The 16,415-nt window shown below is 36.0% G+C and overlaps 3 protein-coding genes across 6 annotated transcripts; all 3 read left to right on the top strand.

Annotated features, from left to right (window-relative positions):
- Positions 1–3,414: 3,414 nt before the first annotated feature.
- AT4G35270 (Plant regulator RWP-RK family protein) lies at positions 3,415–8,205 on the top strand. Of its 4 annotated transcripts, none has more exons than NM_001342332.1 (5): positions 3,415–3,657; positions 4,489–5,565; positions 5,653–5,700; positions 5,799–6,840; positions 6,932–8,205. In NM_001342332.1, the coding sequence occupies exons 2-5, from the start codon at positions 4,645–4,647 to the stop codon at positions 7,810–7,812; spliced, it is 2,892 nt and encodes a 963-aa protein (NP_001320140.1). In that variant the 5' UTR covers positions 3,415–3,657; positions 4,489–4,644; the 3' UTR covers positions 7,813–8,205. The 4 variants fall into 4 exon arrangements, with proteins under 4 accessions (NP_001320140.1, NP_001328087.1, NP_001328088.1 ...); NM_001342333.1 differs by having other exon boundaries at positions 3,415–3,995; NM_001342334.1 differs by lacking the exon at positions 3,415–3,657 and adding an exon at positions 4,058–4,284.
- Positions 8,206–9,097: 892 nt separating this feature from the next.
- On the top strand, positions 9,098–11,327 carry IDH1 (isocitrate dehydrogenase 1). The gene is made up of 4 exons (NM_119692.3): positions 9,098–9,745; positions 9,866–10,105; positions 10,522–10,600; positions 10,701–11,327. Exons 1-4 carry the CDS (start codon positions 9,236–9,238, stop codon positions 10,973–10,975), a joined length of 1,104 nt encoding a protein of 367 aa, NP_195252.1. The 5' UTR covers positions 9,098–9,235; the 3' UTR covers positions 10,976–11,327.
- Positions 11,328–12,012: 685 nt separating this feature from the next.
- On the top strand, positions 12,013–14,396 carry HCF244 (NAD(P)-binding Rossmann-fold superfamily protein). Its single transcript, NM_119691.4, has 7 exons — positions 12,013–12,586; positions 12,675–12,773; positions 12,946–13,140; positions 13,262–13,354; positions 13,449–13,544; positions 13,637–13,777; positions 13,892–14,396. The coding sequence occupies exons 1-7, from the start codon at positions 12,200–12,202 to the stop codon at positions 14,066–14,068; spliced, it is 1,188 nt and encodes a 395-aa protein (NP_195251.1). The 5' UTR covers positions 12,013–12,199; the 3' UTR covers positions 14,069–14,396.
- Positions 14,397–16,415: the final 2,019 nt, after the last annotated feature.

The raw sequence follows: 16,415 nt of genomic DNA, 5'->3' as shown, positions 1-16,415 counted from the left end.
TCAATATATGTATAGGCATTAGTATATAATACTGTAGCTAAATTTAATTATGTGGGAAGCACGTCATCGTGGGAGAAAAACGTATAAGAACTATTTACAGTATATGCATATATTGCACCATAAATTATTAGACTAATCAAAATATATTAGGTGGATTTTCGAGGAATAGTAATTTTTTCTTTAAATCCAGGCTTTACACCTAATCAAACTATAATTGTAAAATCAAAACTAGCAAATTGTTAATATTGAACAATTATCTCATTTAACTTCTAGTGTGATGCCGCAATGGGTGGCGACAAAAATAATAAATTTTAATCACTGCTTTCATTTAAAAAGTCATTAAACGGCAGTGACATCAGCTTCCATTATCGCGGCTTTGCTTCAGAATATTAATATTATATCTATATTAGTTTATTTTCATTCAAACAAAGAAGTAATTATGAGATAATTTAGTAAAGTAGTAGTTACTTACTACAATTAACATTTGCCTTTAGATTTAGCGCCACTTACTAATCATTCTTAGCAATTTTACGCTTACAATATACATGACGCTCTTGGTTTTGACATTTGTTAACTTATAAGGAGGTTTAATCATGTAATTAAAGAGATAAATTATTGTTTCCGTAAAAGCGACATGTGTAGGACCTGCTGGATTCAGACAAAGAATTTCAGTGTTAGAAATTTCGTGCAATTTTTTTATACATAAAAATTAGAGAGATATTTCGTGCACGACAATATATCTTGTATAAATTGTAATATAAATAAATTGTATGTATACGTTAACGTTAAAACTGATAAGTTATCAACTTATCGTACAAACACGAGGATTTCAACTAAGTGTTATGAAATATGAGGAAACTTAAAGTAAGACGATTATAATGTAAAGGAAACCATTTGTTTAGTGAGGTCTTTGGATGCGGCGAGTCGGGGATCGGACGATGAAGAAGGGACGATGACTCCTCAGATCGCTGAGAGCCGTTTGATCCTTACTTTTTGGAGCAAAGTGGCTTAACTACTTAACCCATATTTCTCTCATCTCAAAGCCTTGATGACCCTTTGCAAATTATTTTAGATTATTTCTATAAATGTCATCTACTTTACTATTTTCAGAATTGACAAAATCGAGAAGAACATGTGTGTAAGACCGGATTGGATGATGAATTTGCCGTATAGTTGGACTTGGATCGATAACTTCTGTCTTCATCGGTACTGAAATTGTCAACTTTCATGTTGAAGTCGCACATTAAAATCTTCTAAATGTAAACCTTATAAAAGAACGAGTGACTCAATCACGAAATTTCTCGGATGGGTACATTGCTTAGTACACTTTTTACGTACATTTTGTATACGTTTTATTTTCCACATACATATTATCTCACTGAATCTGACCACTTCGTTGAATCTTATATATGATGAATCATCTTCTTTGGTTATGTTATTGTACTTATGCATTCTGAACTAGGTGTAGAGCATAACTCACATCAACGAACTAACTGACACAAAAGCTATAACAAGTACCGGATGGTTTCTACAACGTTCTCTGACAAAAAAAATAATGGTTTCTACAACTATCACTAAGTTTTGTTTTACAAAACAAAAAGTCTAACTAATCCAATCAACCGAACAAATTAATTCAAACACATGTTAATTATTGAACACAGTTTATAGAGTTTAATGAGCAGCTCCTTTTTACTCTTCGTCATCAACGACCTACATTTGCAATTTTTTTTTATTAATATTCGTGTTTCTTTCACTATGAACACTCTCTCTTCTTTTCAACAAAAAAAATCTCTTTTCAATCAAGTTTTTGAATAAAATGCTTTCTTCACCAGTCACCACACGTTATTCTAGCACAATAGCTCTCTAAAAGATGCTTCATTCTTAGCTACTTCACACTCTTTTCATATTTGTTTCAACATGATATCTTCTCCAATTTTATCTGTATGTGTGTTTGCAACAAATGCCTTTCTTCTTCTTTCTAGTAGAAGAATCCAATGCACAAACAAAGATATATATATCTAATATTTTTAACTTTTCAAAAATTAAGAAAAATAATATTTCATATCAAGCATATATGTATATCCGAAAGTTAATATATCATATATACAATCAGATATATATCACATATCGTTTTAAACCGTTCATATATACATAATTTTTTATAAATTAACCTACTGTCTGTAGTGTTGGAACTATGGAAAGTGATATTTTGAAAATTAACCTGTATACAGTATTGTTGAAACTATGGAAAATGATATTTTAAACTGTTATTAATTGAAATTACTGTTTCTTTTTTTTTGGACAAAAAAATTACTGCTTCTTTGTTTCATTTTCCTTTAATTGTACACACTTTGAGAAAAAAAATCATATGTTCAAAAATTAAGAAGTTTAAGAAGATTTCTAAATGATTCAAGTACTTCTGGGATCCATATATAACACACATAAATTCCTTTTAAAAAATCTAAATTTATGTAAAAATGTGGTTATTTTCATATCTGTTTTGGTCAAATATCCCAACATTTGTTATTGAACTTCAATAATTCAAGTAATTTCTAAATGATGACACTTTATAGCCATCATGGAAAATGGAAAGTACGACGTCTATCATTATAGTTTTTAAAAAGTTTGCTATGATAAATTAGTGTGAACTTTTATAAAAAAAAATAAAAAAAATTCAATTAGGCAATTAGCTAGTGAACGAATCATTGTATAATTCGGAAAAAAACTATTTCAGCCTCTTCTTCCATGAATCAGACTCACATGGATGCCATTTGAAAGCATGTAATTAACTTTCAGAAAAGCATTAAAGTTAACAATTTCAATGAATATATATAACATAGTTTAAAACCTCTTTTGTACTGAAATCAATACAAAACTCAATCTTATAGAAGAAGAGTAACTATTGGCTAATTATTTTAATTTGTATCCTTGTATCAATCTATGTGCATACACACACACACACACACATACACATGTATATATACTTATTAGTTATTACGTACAGAGAGATGGAAAAATAAACACCATGGCAAATTCTGAAACCAAAAGAAAGATGAATAAAAAGCAATAATTTATTCAAAGGGCGTTTAAGAAAATTTCAAACTTTGTAAACAAAAATCAATCAAACAAATTAAATAAAAAAACTAGGGCTGAGGTCAGAAAGGGATTATTGTTTTTGAGAGGAGTAAATTAAAGAAAGAATCTTGAAGGTCAAAATAATTAATGAAACCTGTTCAATGACAGACATTGTCTTCTGCAAAGAATCTTTCTCCCTCTTCTTTCCATTGATACATTTACAGATCGAGTTTAACCAATCAAATGTACATATTTGCTTACGTAATCAATAATTAATTATACCTAATTAATATATTAAAATTTGGAAGAATCTCAAACAAATAGGCCAAAAGACATCACCAACTACATCATTAAGAAGAACAATCATCTCAGCTCTTAAAAAAACCATAACTTCTCAAAACTCTCTTTTTTTCTATTTCTCAATATCTTCGCAGAACAAAACAGAGAAGCATGGTGAGATTATTTTTTGCTAAACTAATGTAAGTGTGAATTTTAATTAGAAGAAACAGTAGAGAGATCTAATTGGATGGTAATAAAAAGGGTCCACTTTGTTCTTGGGGAAAGATTCTGCACGCCCACATGGTGAGATTAAAATAGACTAATATTACCCTTCATCACCTACTTGTGTCCAGAGAGAGAGAAAAAAAAAGAACTTGTGGTGATGATACTATCATCTATTTGAGAGCTAAAGAATTTTTCCTTAAGCTTTTTTTTTTTGGTTCAGAATCTTTTCATCATTTATGTGTCTGTGTACCAATAAACATAGACCAAACAAACAAAACCTCTTAATAACTGAAAAACAGAGCAAAACTTTTGTTTTTCTGTCAGTTAACTTACTTCTTCTGTGTGTTTGAAACCCAAAGTCAATTCTTTTTTTTCTTCCTGAAATTCTCTCTACTTGCTCAAGGAATCTTGATAAAGTAAGTAACTTTTTTCTCTTTCAAGATAGTAACTATTTCTGGGTTTTTTTTGGATACTTGTTGTGTTATGGAGCATCAGAAGATTTTTTTGTTCTTTGGAAACTGATGTCATGAAGCGCATCATATTCTTAATTTTATAATTCCATTATCTTTTTTTTTCTTCTTTTCTTGTGTGTGGCATTTATTGTCTGCTGGAATTTTTTTGTATGAATTGTCTTTGAAGGGCTCAATAATTGGCCCTCTTGGAGTTTCCATGTCCATTGGGGAATATTGTACTTGAGAAGCTGATGTTAGTACTTGATGAATCCTTCTTTCAAGTCAACTCTCTCTAGCTTTTATATACTCTCTCTATATATGATCTCACATCTCTTAAAATCTATTATATACATGTTGAAACACACTTTTGATCTTCCAGTTGACAAAGACTGAGTTTTTTTTGGCTCTTATCTTGTTTCTTGTTTGGTTCTTGATCATGTTTCTGCAACCTTTGCAGATCGGTTATGTAGACAACGACGAAAGGAACCTTAAGGGGACCTCAAAGACGCTTGGTCTTGCTGGTTCTTGAATTACTACAACATCAAAGAACAAGTCTTTGAATAATTTGATTGGTAGGCTTTTGGTTGATACAAGAGAAAGAGATTGTTTTGATATGGAAGGTGGTCGTGGTGGTGGAGATGGCAATTTCTTACCAAACTCTAACTTTGGTGTATTCTCTGACTCCGCTATGGATATGGATTTCATGGATGAACTCTTGTTTGATGGATGTTGGCTTGAGACAACTGATGGTAAGAGCTTGAAGCAGACCATGGGACAACAAGTATCCGATTCTACTACCATGAATGACAACAACAACAACTCGTACCTTTACGGTTATCAATATGCTGAGAACCTTTCACAAGATCATATCTCCAACGAAGAAACAGGGAGAAAGTTTCCTCCAATACCACCGGGCTTTCTCAAGATCGAGGATCTCTCCAATCAAGTACCTTTTGACCAGTCTGCAGTTATGAGTTCTGCACAAGCAGAGAAGTTTCTCCTTGAAGAATCTGAGGGAGGAAGAAGATATTGGATTGCTCCAAGAACAAGCCAAGGTCCTTCTTCATCAGTGAAAGAGAGATTAGTACAAGCTATAGAGGGTCTTAACGAGGAGGTGCAAGATAAAGACTTCCTCATACAGATATGGCTACCAATTCAACAAGAAGGCAAGAACTTTCTCACAACTTCGGAGCAGCCACACTTCTTCAACCCGAAATACTCGAGTCTTAAAAGATATAGAGATGTTTCAGTGGCTTATAATTTCCTGGCTGATGAGGATTCTAAAGAGTCTGTTGGTCTCCCCGGTCGTGTTTTTCTTAAGAAACTACCTGAGTGGACACCTGATGTGCGGTTCTTTAGAAGCGAAGAGTATCCGCGGATCAAAGAAGCAGAGCAATGTGATGTTCGTGGATCATTAGCCCTTCCTGTGTTTGAAAGAGGTAGTGGAACTTGTTTGGGTGTTGTTGAGATTGTTACAACAACTCAGAAGATGAATTACAGGCCAGAGCTTGATAATATCTGTAAAGCTCTCGAGGTTTTTTCTCTTCCCTTGATTTCTCTAACTCAATGGGAAGTTTTGTTTGTATTGTAGCGTAAAGAAAATTCTTGTTTTTTTTTGTAGTCTGTTAATCTAAGGAGTTCAAGAAGCTTGAATCCCCCAAGCAGAGAGGTGTGTAAAAATGGTCTCCTAAATCAAACCCTTACTTCATCAATACATAGAAACAATGAATTTTGGTTGCTAAATGTCATATGCCCTTTTTGTTTCAGTTTCTGCAGGTCTATAATGAATTCTACTATGCTGCATTACCTGAGGTATCAGAGTTTTTGACATTGGTCTGCAGAGTATATGACCTGCCTCTGGCTTTAACGTGGGCACCGTGTGCTCGGCAAGGCAAAGTTGGATCCCGCCATTCTGATGAGAACTTCTCTGAGTGTGTTTCAACTGTTGATGATGCTTGCATTGTCCCTGACCATCAGAGTCGTCATTTTCTAGAGGCATGTTCTGAACACCATCTGCTTCAAGGGGAAGGCATTGTAGGAAAAGCATTCAACGCAACCAAACTGTTTTTCGTGCCCGAAGTAACCACTTTTAGCAAGACCAACTACCCTCTTGCACACCATGCTAAGATCTCTGGTCTACATGCTGCTTTAGCAGTCCCATTGAAAAACAAATTCAATAGTTCGGTTGAGTTTGTGTTGGAGTTTTTCTTTCCAAAAGCTTGCCTTGACACCGAAGCACAACAAGATATGCTCAAGTCTCTGTCTGCGACCCTTCAGCAGGATTTCAGGAGCTTAAATCTTTTCATTGATAAAGAGCTTGAGCTAGAAGTTGTATTTCCCGTTAGAGAGGAAGTTGTTTTTGCAGAGAACCCACTTATCAACGCAGGAACCGGAGAGGATATGAAACCATTGCCTTTGGAAGAAATTTCTCAGGAAGATTCTTCATGGATCTCACACATGATAAAGGCAAATGAGAAAGGTAAAGGCGTGTCACTTTCTTGGGAGTACCAAAAAGAAGAGCCAAAAGAAGAGTTTATGCTTACATCTGGATGGGATAACAATCAGATTGGATCAGGCCACAATAACTTTCTTTCAGAAGCTGAGCAGTTTCAAAAGGTGACAAATTCAGGACTCAGAATCGACATGGATCCAAGTTTTGAATCAGCTTCCTTTGGTGTTGGGCAGACATTACTAGGCAGTAGAAGACCAGGTGAGAAGAGAAGAACAAAAACAGAAAAGACAATTGGTTTAGAAGTTCTTCGACAATACTTTGCAGGAAGCCTCAAAGATGCAGCCAAGAGCATTGGTGGTAAGAAAGAAAACTTATAGTTATTATGTCTATCTTATCAATCTCTCAGAAAGTGATGATTCATTCACGCAGTTTCATTTTCATGTTGCAGTTTGTCCAACTACCTTGAAAAGAATATGCAGACAACACGGGATAACACGATGGCCTTCCCGGAAGATCAAGAAAGTGGGGCATTCATTAAAGAAACTCCAACTTGTTATAGACTCTGTTCAAGGTGTTCAAGGTTCTATTCAACTTGATTCATTCTATACAAGTTTCCCAGAATTAAGCTCCCCACATATGTCTGGTACTGGCACTTCCTTCAAGAATCCAAATGCTCAAACGGAGAACGGTGTTTCAGCACAGGGAACTGCTGCAGCTCCAAAGTCACCACCATCATCTTCTTGTAGCCACAGCTCTGGTTCAAGCACCTGTTGTTCAACTGGAGCTAATCAAAGTACCAATACTGGGACTACCTCAAATACTGTAACCACTCTGATGGCTGAAAATGCTAGCGCGATCTTGAAGAGAGCTCGTAGCGAAGTGAGACTTCATACCATGAATCAGGATGAAACAAAGTCCCTCTCTAGAACCCTGAGCCACAAAACATTCAGTGAGCATCCTCTTTTCGAAAATCCACCTCGGTTACCGGAGAATAGTAGCAGGAAGTTGAAAGCTGGAGGGGCCTCAAAAGTGAAAGCCACATTTGGTGAAGCCAAAGTACGGTTTACTTTGCTTCCTACTTGGGGCTTCAGAGAGTTGCAGCATGAGATTGCTAGGCGTTTTAACATAGATAATATTGCACCCTTTGATCTTAAGTACCTGGATGATGACAAGGAATGGGTTCTTCTGACATGTGAAGCGGATCTCGAGGAATGTATCGACATTTATAGATCATCACAGAGCCGCACGATCAAGATAAGTGTTCATGAAGCTTCTCAAGTCAAGCTGGGAGGTTCTTTTGGTAGCATCGGTCTTGGTCCCTCGTTATAAGCTATCAGGTATAAGGTTGTTACCTGCAAGAAAAGAAAAGAAAAGAGCAGGAGATTCGACTAATTTACTAGTGTGTTAGAAAAATATTACTCACCATTTTATAGCAATGGGCATCGTTTGTAAACATATTTTCAGTGCCCCCATTTTGCAAGCAGCAGTAGTGGACTGGTTTCCTGCATCGGCTTAGCAGATTTTTTGTATAATAAGGCGATGCGTACCAGAGAAACATGCTTATATGTATGTATTATTATTGTCTGTACATCATTTGTCTTCTGGATTCTACTAAGCTCTGCAAGTATGTTAAATTGATATATCTTCTACATCGTCACTTGTATTTATTTTCTTACTTAACTATGCATGAAATTCTTAAGGGTGCTTTTTGGGGCATCAAAGCTTACTGTGTACAAACATTACAGTCAATAAGGAGTTAGTATTCAGAAAGAAACAAGAAAAAACATTATGCCAGTTTGAAAGTAAGAAAAGGCTAGACGTTTTACTTATATAGGCAATGATAGTCATATAAACACAGAAGCTATTTTTGGCAGAAAAAGTAGAGAAGAAAGTGTATACTTGGATGGTGAGGACACATGATATTTATAGAGATTCTCTTGGTTTTTAAGCAGGAATATGTGTTCAAGAGAGAGAACCACCTAGTGGAGTGATCTTCCAAGTTCCTAACCAGAGTATCTCTGTTAAATCCTCAAATCAGTATTTGTTAAAGAAACAAGTAAGCCTGCAGACAAAAGGTTCTCGTTTTGGTTTGTTTTTGTTTCTTTCTGATTCAGTGAGTGACACAAAGGAAGATATTGATCCTGAACCTATCATTGCCACCTAAACTTCAGAGACAGGAGAAAACAACATGGAAAACAAAAAACCTATGTCAAGAGAATCAGACCAAGTGTACCTGATTGTACCATTTGGTACTAAAAATCAGGATGACGAAGGAGTTGATTCACGTGACTATGCTTCGAATCTCTTAACATTGCCAATCTCCGTGTTTCTAAGACTTCTTTCACCAAAGCCTTGATGAAATTCGAGGGTGCAAGTTATGATTTTGCAAATAATGTAGTACTCTGCATGATCAATGATTTTGCGGCAATTTTGTAAATATCTGAAGTGAAAAATAAGCAAATGTCAAACTAAATTAATTACTGAGTAAATGTTGATGAAGTTAAATGATTGGGGGGATTTGTATAAATATCTTAATTGACGATTCTGAAACAAAGTGGTCTAATCGGTGATTATCTATTGTTTTATGGAAATATCTTAATGAGATGAAGATTTTGGGGCGAATTGTGTAAATAACTAAATTTTAACAATAAACGCTTTTCGTCCGCCTCCAGCTCCCAAAAGCCAAAGGGCGAATCTTCTTCTTCTCTTTCGATCAAATCTTTTCAGATTCAACCCAAAATTGAAGACAAAAATGTCTCGCAGATCGCTAACTCTCCTCAAGAATCTAGCTAGAAACGCGAATGGATCAGGTATTCAAACCCGATCCGTGACTTACATGCCCAGACCCGGTGACGGAGCACCACGCGCAGTGACGCTGATCCCCGGAGATGGAATCGGTCCTCTGGTGACGAACGCCGTGGAACAGGTGATGGAAGCGATGCACGCTCCGATCTTCTTCGAGAAGTACGATGTTCACGGAGAAATGAGCCGTGTGCCGCCGGAAGTGATGGAGTCGATAAGGAAGAATAAGGTTTGTTTGAAAGGTGGGCTTAAGACTCCTGTTGGTGGTGGTGTTAGTTCTCTTAACGTCCAGCTTAGGAAAGAGCTTGACCTCTTTGCTTCTCTGGTCAACTGTTTTAATTTGCCTGGTTTACCTACTCGCCATGAGAATGTTGACATCGTTGTCATCAGAGAGAACACTGAAGGTGAGTACGCGGGGCTTGAGCACGAGGTTGTTCCTGGTGTCGTTGAGAGTCTGAAGGTGAGAATTCCGATTTCTGCTCCTCGTTTTGGATTCAATCTGTATTTGTGGAATCATCTTCGTTTGCAAGTGGTCTTTGTATGTTATGTGTGATTGTTCTGATCCTATTTCTATGCTTAGGTGATCACGAAGTTCTGTTCGGAGCGTATTGCAAAGTATGCTTTTGAGTATGCCTACCTGAACAACAGGAAGAAAGTTACAGCGGTGCATAAGGCTAACATCATGAAACTTGCGGATGGTTTGTTCTTGGAATCTTGTCGCGAGGTTGCGAAAAAGTATCCCAGCATCACCTACAATGAAATCATTGTTGATAACTGCTGTATGCAACTTGTAGCCAAACCAGAGCAATTCGATGTCATGGTATGTTTCAGAGTTATATACATATGAATTTTCATGACGTTCTTTAAGTCTTCGATGTTTTACTTTGAGAAAAAGATACCAGTCATCTCTCCCTAGTTTGGTATCCCTCTAGATTGCCTGTTTTAGAGTCATATTATCTTATTGGTATGAGACTGATGTTGTGTTGCCATATACTATAGTTAATCGCCCCATTTGCATACTATTTAATCTCGTCATTTGCATATCATGCTTTCAGGGAATCTTTTAAATTGTACTTCTGTGACCTTGTCTATGTATACTTACTACTTTGCATACACTATTGTTCGTTAGAGCAGTAACTTCACTGTTGCTAAGTATTAACCTTTCATTACTGTATGTAGTAGCGTCTTTTGGCTTTTCCCCCCTTTTATAACAGCAATTTATGAAATGTTTTGCAGGTAACGCCGAATCTCTATGGGAATTTAGTTGCAAACACTGCTGCTGGTATTGCTGGAGGCACAGGAGTCATGCCTGGAGGTAAAAAAACATCCTGTATTGATATTCTCTCGAGCTATACATTAGTGGATAAAGAATAGTTCTAAAATTTATACATCTGCGACATTAAATACAAAAACAGGAAATGTTGGGGCTGACCATGCGGTATTCGAGCAAGGTGCATCAGCAGGAAATGTTGGGAAAGACAAGATAGTATTGGAAAACAAAGCAAACCCAGTGGCATTGCTTCTCTCATCAGCGATGATGCTTAGACACCTTCAGTTTCCTTCATTTGCTGACCGGCTCGAAACAGCAGTGAAGAAAGTCATCGCTGAAGGAAAGTGCCGGACGAAAGATCTTGGTGGAACAAGCACGACTCAAGAGGTCGTTGATGCGGTCATTGCAAAACTAGACTGACTTTGACAAATTACGTGTTCCCGCTCTGCATAAATCATCAAATTCCTGATACAGATTTTGTGTTGCCAAAATATGGGGTATGATCCAAGCACAACGGTTATCTGGTTTTGTACCTCGAGTTTTATTATATTCTTTAGCCGTGGAATATTTCGATAAGAAAAAAAAACATGTTCCAAATAATTCATGTTGCTACGTTTGTTGGCGCCTTTTGTCATGTCAAAGTTTCTTAAACACTTGTTCGTGGAATATGCAAACTTTTATGGATTCGTAATTTCAAGAATATGAATGAAAAATTGATGGTATCTTTGATCACCTCGAATGGTGGTTTCTTAAGAGCATCCACATTGGTTAATTTTTGATGGATGTTTTTAAATATAAAACTTTATTTTAAGAGGTTTTTGAGTAGTTAAGAAACTCTAACGTGTCATTGTGTGTGTGGTTGAACATTGTGACAACATCATTTATTTATTTTTCTTTTCGCGTTTTTCTCTCTTTTTTAGTCCATATGATTTTTAATATATATATCATATTTGTTTAAAATTTTAATATTTGTATTATTTATTAAGTTTTATAAAATAAAATATAAATAATTTTTATTTTAATAATAATATATTTTTTTAAAAGACCCACTTAAACATTAGACCAAAAAAAATTAATGGTCCAACAAAAACACTTTAATTTTTTATAATTTAAAATTTTAAAAAACCCTTTTAAGGGCTCAACCATTGGGGTTGCTCTTACTCCAAGTCTTTAATTTAATTTGTGAATTAACATTGACTAATTTTAAAATCACTTGAAATTGTTTCATCGGATTTGGGATGTCACATTTGGTACCCGGCAAGTTCGAAAATGACTTTTAAACTTTGACACCTCTTGCCTCTTGGTAGAGTTTTGGATGAGGCTTGAAACTTTTGTATTGCAGCCCATAACTGAAAATAGTTTATTAGTATAATATATCTTCTCAACAAACATTGCAAATATTTTGAAAATCCAGCTAAAACTATACCCGATCAGAATTAGAAAATTTGAGCCCAAGCCCGGCCCGTAAGTATTATTATAGAAACCGATATAAAGTTTCCTTTTTCTTAATAATATTTATTCCGTGGCAGCAAATGCAAGCCAATCCAATGTCAAAACACCAGCTGACGTGGCCAAACGCACATCAACTGTCGTCTCTCTATCTCTCTCTCCCTCACTTGTCTCTCTCTCTTCTCTTCGACACTGATGGCTTCGCTCAGGCTCCCCGCTCAACTAGTTACACGTGGCAATCTCATCCACCACAACTCTTCATCCTCCTCCTCCGGGCGTCTGTCTTGGCGACGTTCTCTCACACCGGAAAATACAATCCCGCTCTTCCCATCTTCCTCATCCTCATCCCTTAACCGGGAACGATCAATAGTAGTTCCGGTTACATGCAGTGCTGCAGCGGTTAATCTTGCTCCGGGGACACCAGTCCGACCCACGAGCATCTTGGTGGTTGGAGCCACTGGAACTTTGGGAAGACAAATCGTCCGGAGAGCTTTAGATGAAGGGTATGATGTTAGGTGTTTGGTCCGACCAAGACCAGCTCCCGCCGATTTCCTCCGTGATTGGGGCGCCACCGTAGTCAATGTACGTATTCACATCTTCCTTTAAAGTTACTCAAAGTATTTAAATTTGTCCAAAAGAGAACTAAAACCGGAGTTTTGTGTGGTCTTAGGCGGATCTTAGTAAACCGGAGACAATTCCGGCGACTTTGGTCGGGATTCACACTGTAATTGATTGTGCCACGGGACGTCCTGAAGAACCTATCAAGACGGTAAGCTTCTAAATTATATCTTTTTGTTAAAGACTCAATCTTTAGCCTAGTGAGACTTATTAAAGTTTGATTGGCTTGTGTGTCTAATACTCAGTTTCATGCCTTGGCTTGTACGTTTGAGTGTTGGATTCAGTTTTCCAATGTGATTGAAAGTTATGTGTGTTCGGTTTAGGTAGATTGGGAAGGAAAAGTTGCTCTGATACAATGTGCAAAGGCAATGGGGATTCAGAAATACGTCTTTTACTCAATCCACAATTGCGATAAGCATCCTGAGGTTCCTCTCATGGAGATTAAGTACTGCACTGAGAAGTTTCTTCAGGAATCTGGTTTAAACCACATCACCATTCGGTTATGTGGTTTCATGCAAGTAAGCCTCATTCCCCTGAACTTATGCGTCTAGTTGTCCCTGAAAGTGAGTACATGATGTTGAATGTGGTAATGGCTGATTGTTGTTTAATCCAGAGTATACTATGCCTATGGCTATGCAGGGTCTTATTGGTCAATATGCAGTTCCAATTCTGGAGGAGAAATCGGTTTGGGGAACAGATGCACCAACGCGTGTTGCTTACATGGACACACAGGTGAGTAATCAAATGAAGATGTACTCCATTTCTCTGTGTAATATGTGGATGAAACACATAAAATGATCTAAACATGTTCCTCATGCTATAACAGGATATTGCTAGGCTGACACTTATAGCTTTACGTAATGAGAAGATCAATGGAAAACTTCTGACTTTCGCTGGCCCTCGTGCATGGACAACACAAGAAGTAAGCAAGGCTATAGTTACCGCTCTTTTGAATGAAAGGAATAGAGAAATATTACTAAAGCATAACCTTTTACTACCCTTTTGTCAATTCAGGTGATAACACTATGTGAGAGACTTGCTGGGCAAGATGCAAATGTCACAACCGTTCCAGTTTCTGTATTGAGAGTCACGCGTCAGTTAACTCGGTTCTTTCAATGGACAAATGATGTCGCGGATAGACTGGCCTTCTCAGAGGTAAGATTTGGCCTTCATCACCAAACAATGATGCTTTTGTAGTTTGTTTCATAGTAGCTTTTCAGATCAGCTGAAATCATGCTTCTAACATATGTGTGACACTGGTACGTTTAGGTTCTCTCGAGTGACACGGTCTTCTCTGCTCCGATGACTGAGACTAATAGTCTACTAGGTGTGGATCAGAAGGATATGGTGACTCTAGAGAAGTACTTGCAGGATTACTTCAGCAACATATTGAAGAAACTAAAGGATCTAAAGGCACAATCCAAGCAATCAGACATCTACTTCTGAGTTTCTGACCTTGTAGTGTCTTCATAAGATTCAACACTATTTATAAACTGCATTTGCAACCATACTGTGAGATTCGTTGTTGCTCTGTTCTTCAATGGTTATTGTGCTTCTTCTTGTAATTAAAGAGAATTATTGTAATGTAAATGTAGCTTGAGGTGCCCAGAGAGATTCTTTGTTACCTTGAGGAGAAACCAACAGGTAAAAAAAGATAATGAGATTCCCTTACAAAACCATCTCTGTTTGACTTTTGTTCGAGGCTAGGGCTGTGAGCTTCTTGTTACAGTGTTTTCTTCACCTTAAAGTCTTCTTCTCATTCATTGGTTCTTGTTAATGTGAATAAAAGTGAGAAAGCTTTTGGCAAATGAATAGTAAGATGAAATAAATGCAAGTGTTAGTCTCAATGTAACTTTAGAACCTAACAAGTGGAACAAGATCATTCATTATCTATGGTTGAAATTTGCTACCACTTTTTGAAGAATCGAACAACTGCACCAAAATCCGTAAGTCGTGAGTCTATTACTACCCATTTAAGAATCCACAATGCTCAAAACAATGATCCATTGGATATCCAACTCCTTATCTCGACCAGCAAATTCACTTTTAAGATCAGAAGTAATAAGTGTTTGCAAAAGGTGTTGTTTGAGTTGTTAAATCAGTATCTTAAAATAAAATCTTTTTTTCTTTGCCCGAATATTATTTCGATCTAACTAATTTGTAGACACATACTAAGATAAACAACACATAGGGATAGTACGTACGATCATGTTTAAAAAATCAAAACCTGAAAAGGAATTATAAAGAGGAGAAAAAAATGTGGAATCTAATCATAGGGTTAGGTCGTTGATTATCATTTAGGTTGTCTTGTCTATGTCTTTTCGTATTATATTTTCATTGATTTTATTCCATTGATGTAGTACTAGTATTAAAAGTAATGAAAGAAGAAATAACATGAAACCTCGAAACCACATTCACATTCTGTGTTCTCCCCTAATTGTTCTGGCCTACCTAGACAGCGACCCCGATGCTTAACCAAAGACAATCGATCCGTTTTATGAATAAAAATTAGTTACATTTTTTTACACATTATTTTCTAATTAATACCAAAAAAAAAGTCCACGACTACATAAACTAAGTCCATATAGAGTTAAAAAAAATACTAGGTATGCATTATTGATATATCTCACTTCACTAATGCCAAATTGCCAAAGGTACACGTTTGTTCTGTTTAAAACTTTTCAGATCATTTTGATTTGTTTCTCAACTTGAAAGTCGATCGTAGGAGGAAAAATAATCTCAATAATAGAGGAGTAAATGAATAAAAAAAAATAAACATAGACACATGGAAATATATAAGTGGCATGATGACCAAAGTGATCTCCATCCAACTACAAAACTTTAGTGGCAGAGAAAGAAGATAAAATCCAATGAATTAATGCTCTTCACAATCAGATCAGACCAGTCTTTATTTTTCTTTACTATATATACTTTCTTGTTAATTGGTATTTAGATATTGGGAGGGACAGTTGCTTTCTGTTGGATATTCTCTTTTCCTTTTGACATGGCTTTCGCATAAATATTTAACCTTTTCCATAATTATTGTGATTTTATAAACTGAATTCTATATAATTCATGAAACCAATTTTTTATATTCAAATAATAAGTATTAAAACGATACTTATTGTTTTAGAAATAGAAGAGTTTAAATAATTTTAACACAAAAAGCAAAGTCGTTCACTCCAAAAAAACAATTAAGCAGAGTCTGCAAAGCTTATGAGAAGAACTCTGGTTCCAAGGAGGAACAAGAAGAAAGTCAAAGCGATTCTTTCGAGTTGAAATCTCTGCTTCTTTCTTTTTTTGTCCTTTACAGGAAAAAACGAAGCTTTTCTATTCGTTGGCTTCACGAGAATATACTCTTTGGTTTTAGGACCCTTTGTTAAATATTTTTCTTTTACTGTAATTAACTAATTGTATCGATTTTAGTAATTTATTTGTTTTTCCTTGACCATTATTTTTTGAAGTTATGTCGTATAATATTCACAAGAATACTGGGAATTTTATAATGTAGGCTTTGCCATGTGATCTATAGCGGCATTAATTAGTTTAAAGATTCATATACTGATATACCTAGAGGCTAGATTTGCAAATTTATTTTATGAGAAACATATAAGTGGGTTAGTGGTCACACCTTTGTAGTTTCTCTATCAAATCTAAAGCTTGAACTTTTGTCTAATCAACCTAAAGAAATTTGTTATTAAAAATCAAAAGTTACCTCAAAATATCTCATCCACTACTGTCATATATAGAAGGAGAGTTTCTTGCAGTGCGGATCACAACAAGCCACCCAAAA

This window comes from Arabidopsis thaliana, chromosome 4 (assembly GCF_000001735.4).
Source record: "Arabidopsis thaliana chromosome 4, partial sequence".
Classification (NCBI taxonomy): domain Eukaryota; kingdom Viridiplantae; phylum Streptophyta; class Magnoliopsida; order Brassicales; family Brassicaceae; genus Arabidopsis; species Arabidopsis thaliana.
This window is presented reverse-complemented; position numbering and strand designations above follow the sequence as displayed.

Coding starts and splice junctions, on each gene's coding strand:
- AT4G35270 (NM_001342332.1), top strand. CDS start 4,645: ATGGAAGGTGGTCGTGGTGGTGGAGATGGCAATTTCTTACCAAACTCT. Junction 5,701..5,798: donor TGAATCCCCCAAGCAGAGAG/GTGTGTAAAAAT, acceptor TTTTTGTTTCAG/TTTCTGCAGGTCTATAATGA. Junction 6,841..6,931: donor TGCAGCCAAGAGCATTGGTG/GTAAGAAAGAAA, acceptor TTCATGTTGCAG/TTTGTCCAACTACCTTGAAA.
- IDH1 (NM_119692.3), top strand. CDS start 9,236: ATGTCTCGCAGATCGCTAACTCTCCTCAAGAATCTAGCTAGAAACGCG. Junction 10,106..10,521: donor CAGAGCAATTCGATGTCATG/GTATGTTTCAGA, acceptor AATGTTTTGCAG/GTAACGCCGAATCTCTATGG. Junction 10,601..10,700: donor CACAGGAGTCATGCCTGGAG/GTAAAAAAACAT, acceptor ATACAAAAACAG/GAAATGTTGGGGCTGACCAT.
- HCF244 (NM_119691.4), top strand. CDS start 12,200: ATGGCTTCGCTCAGGCTCCCCGCTCAACTAGTTACACGTGGCAATCTC. Junction 12,587..12,674: donor GGGGCGCCACCGTAGTCAAT/GTACGTATTCAC, acceptor GTGTGGTCTTAG/GCGGATCTTAGTAAACCGGA. Junction 13,778..13,891: donor ATAGACTGGCCTTCTCAGAG/GTAAGATTTGGC, acceptor TGGTACGTTTAG/GTTCTCTCGAGTGACACGGT.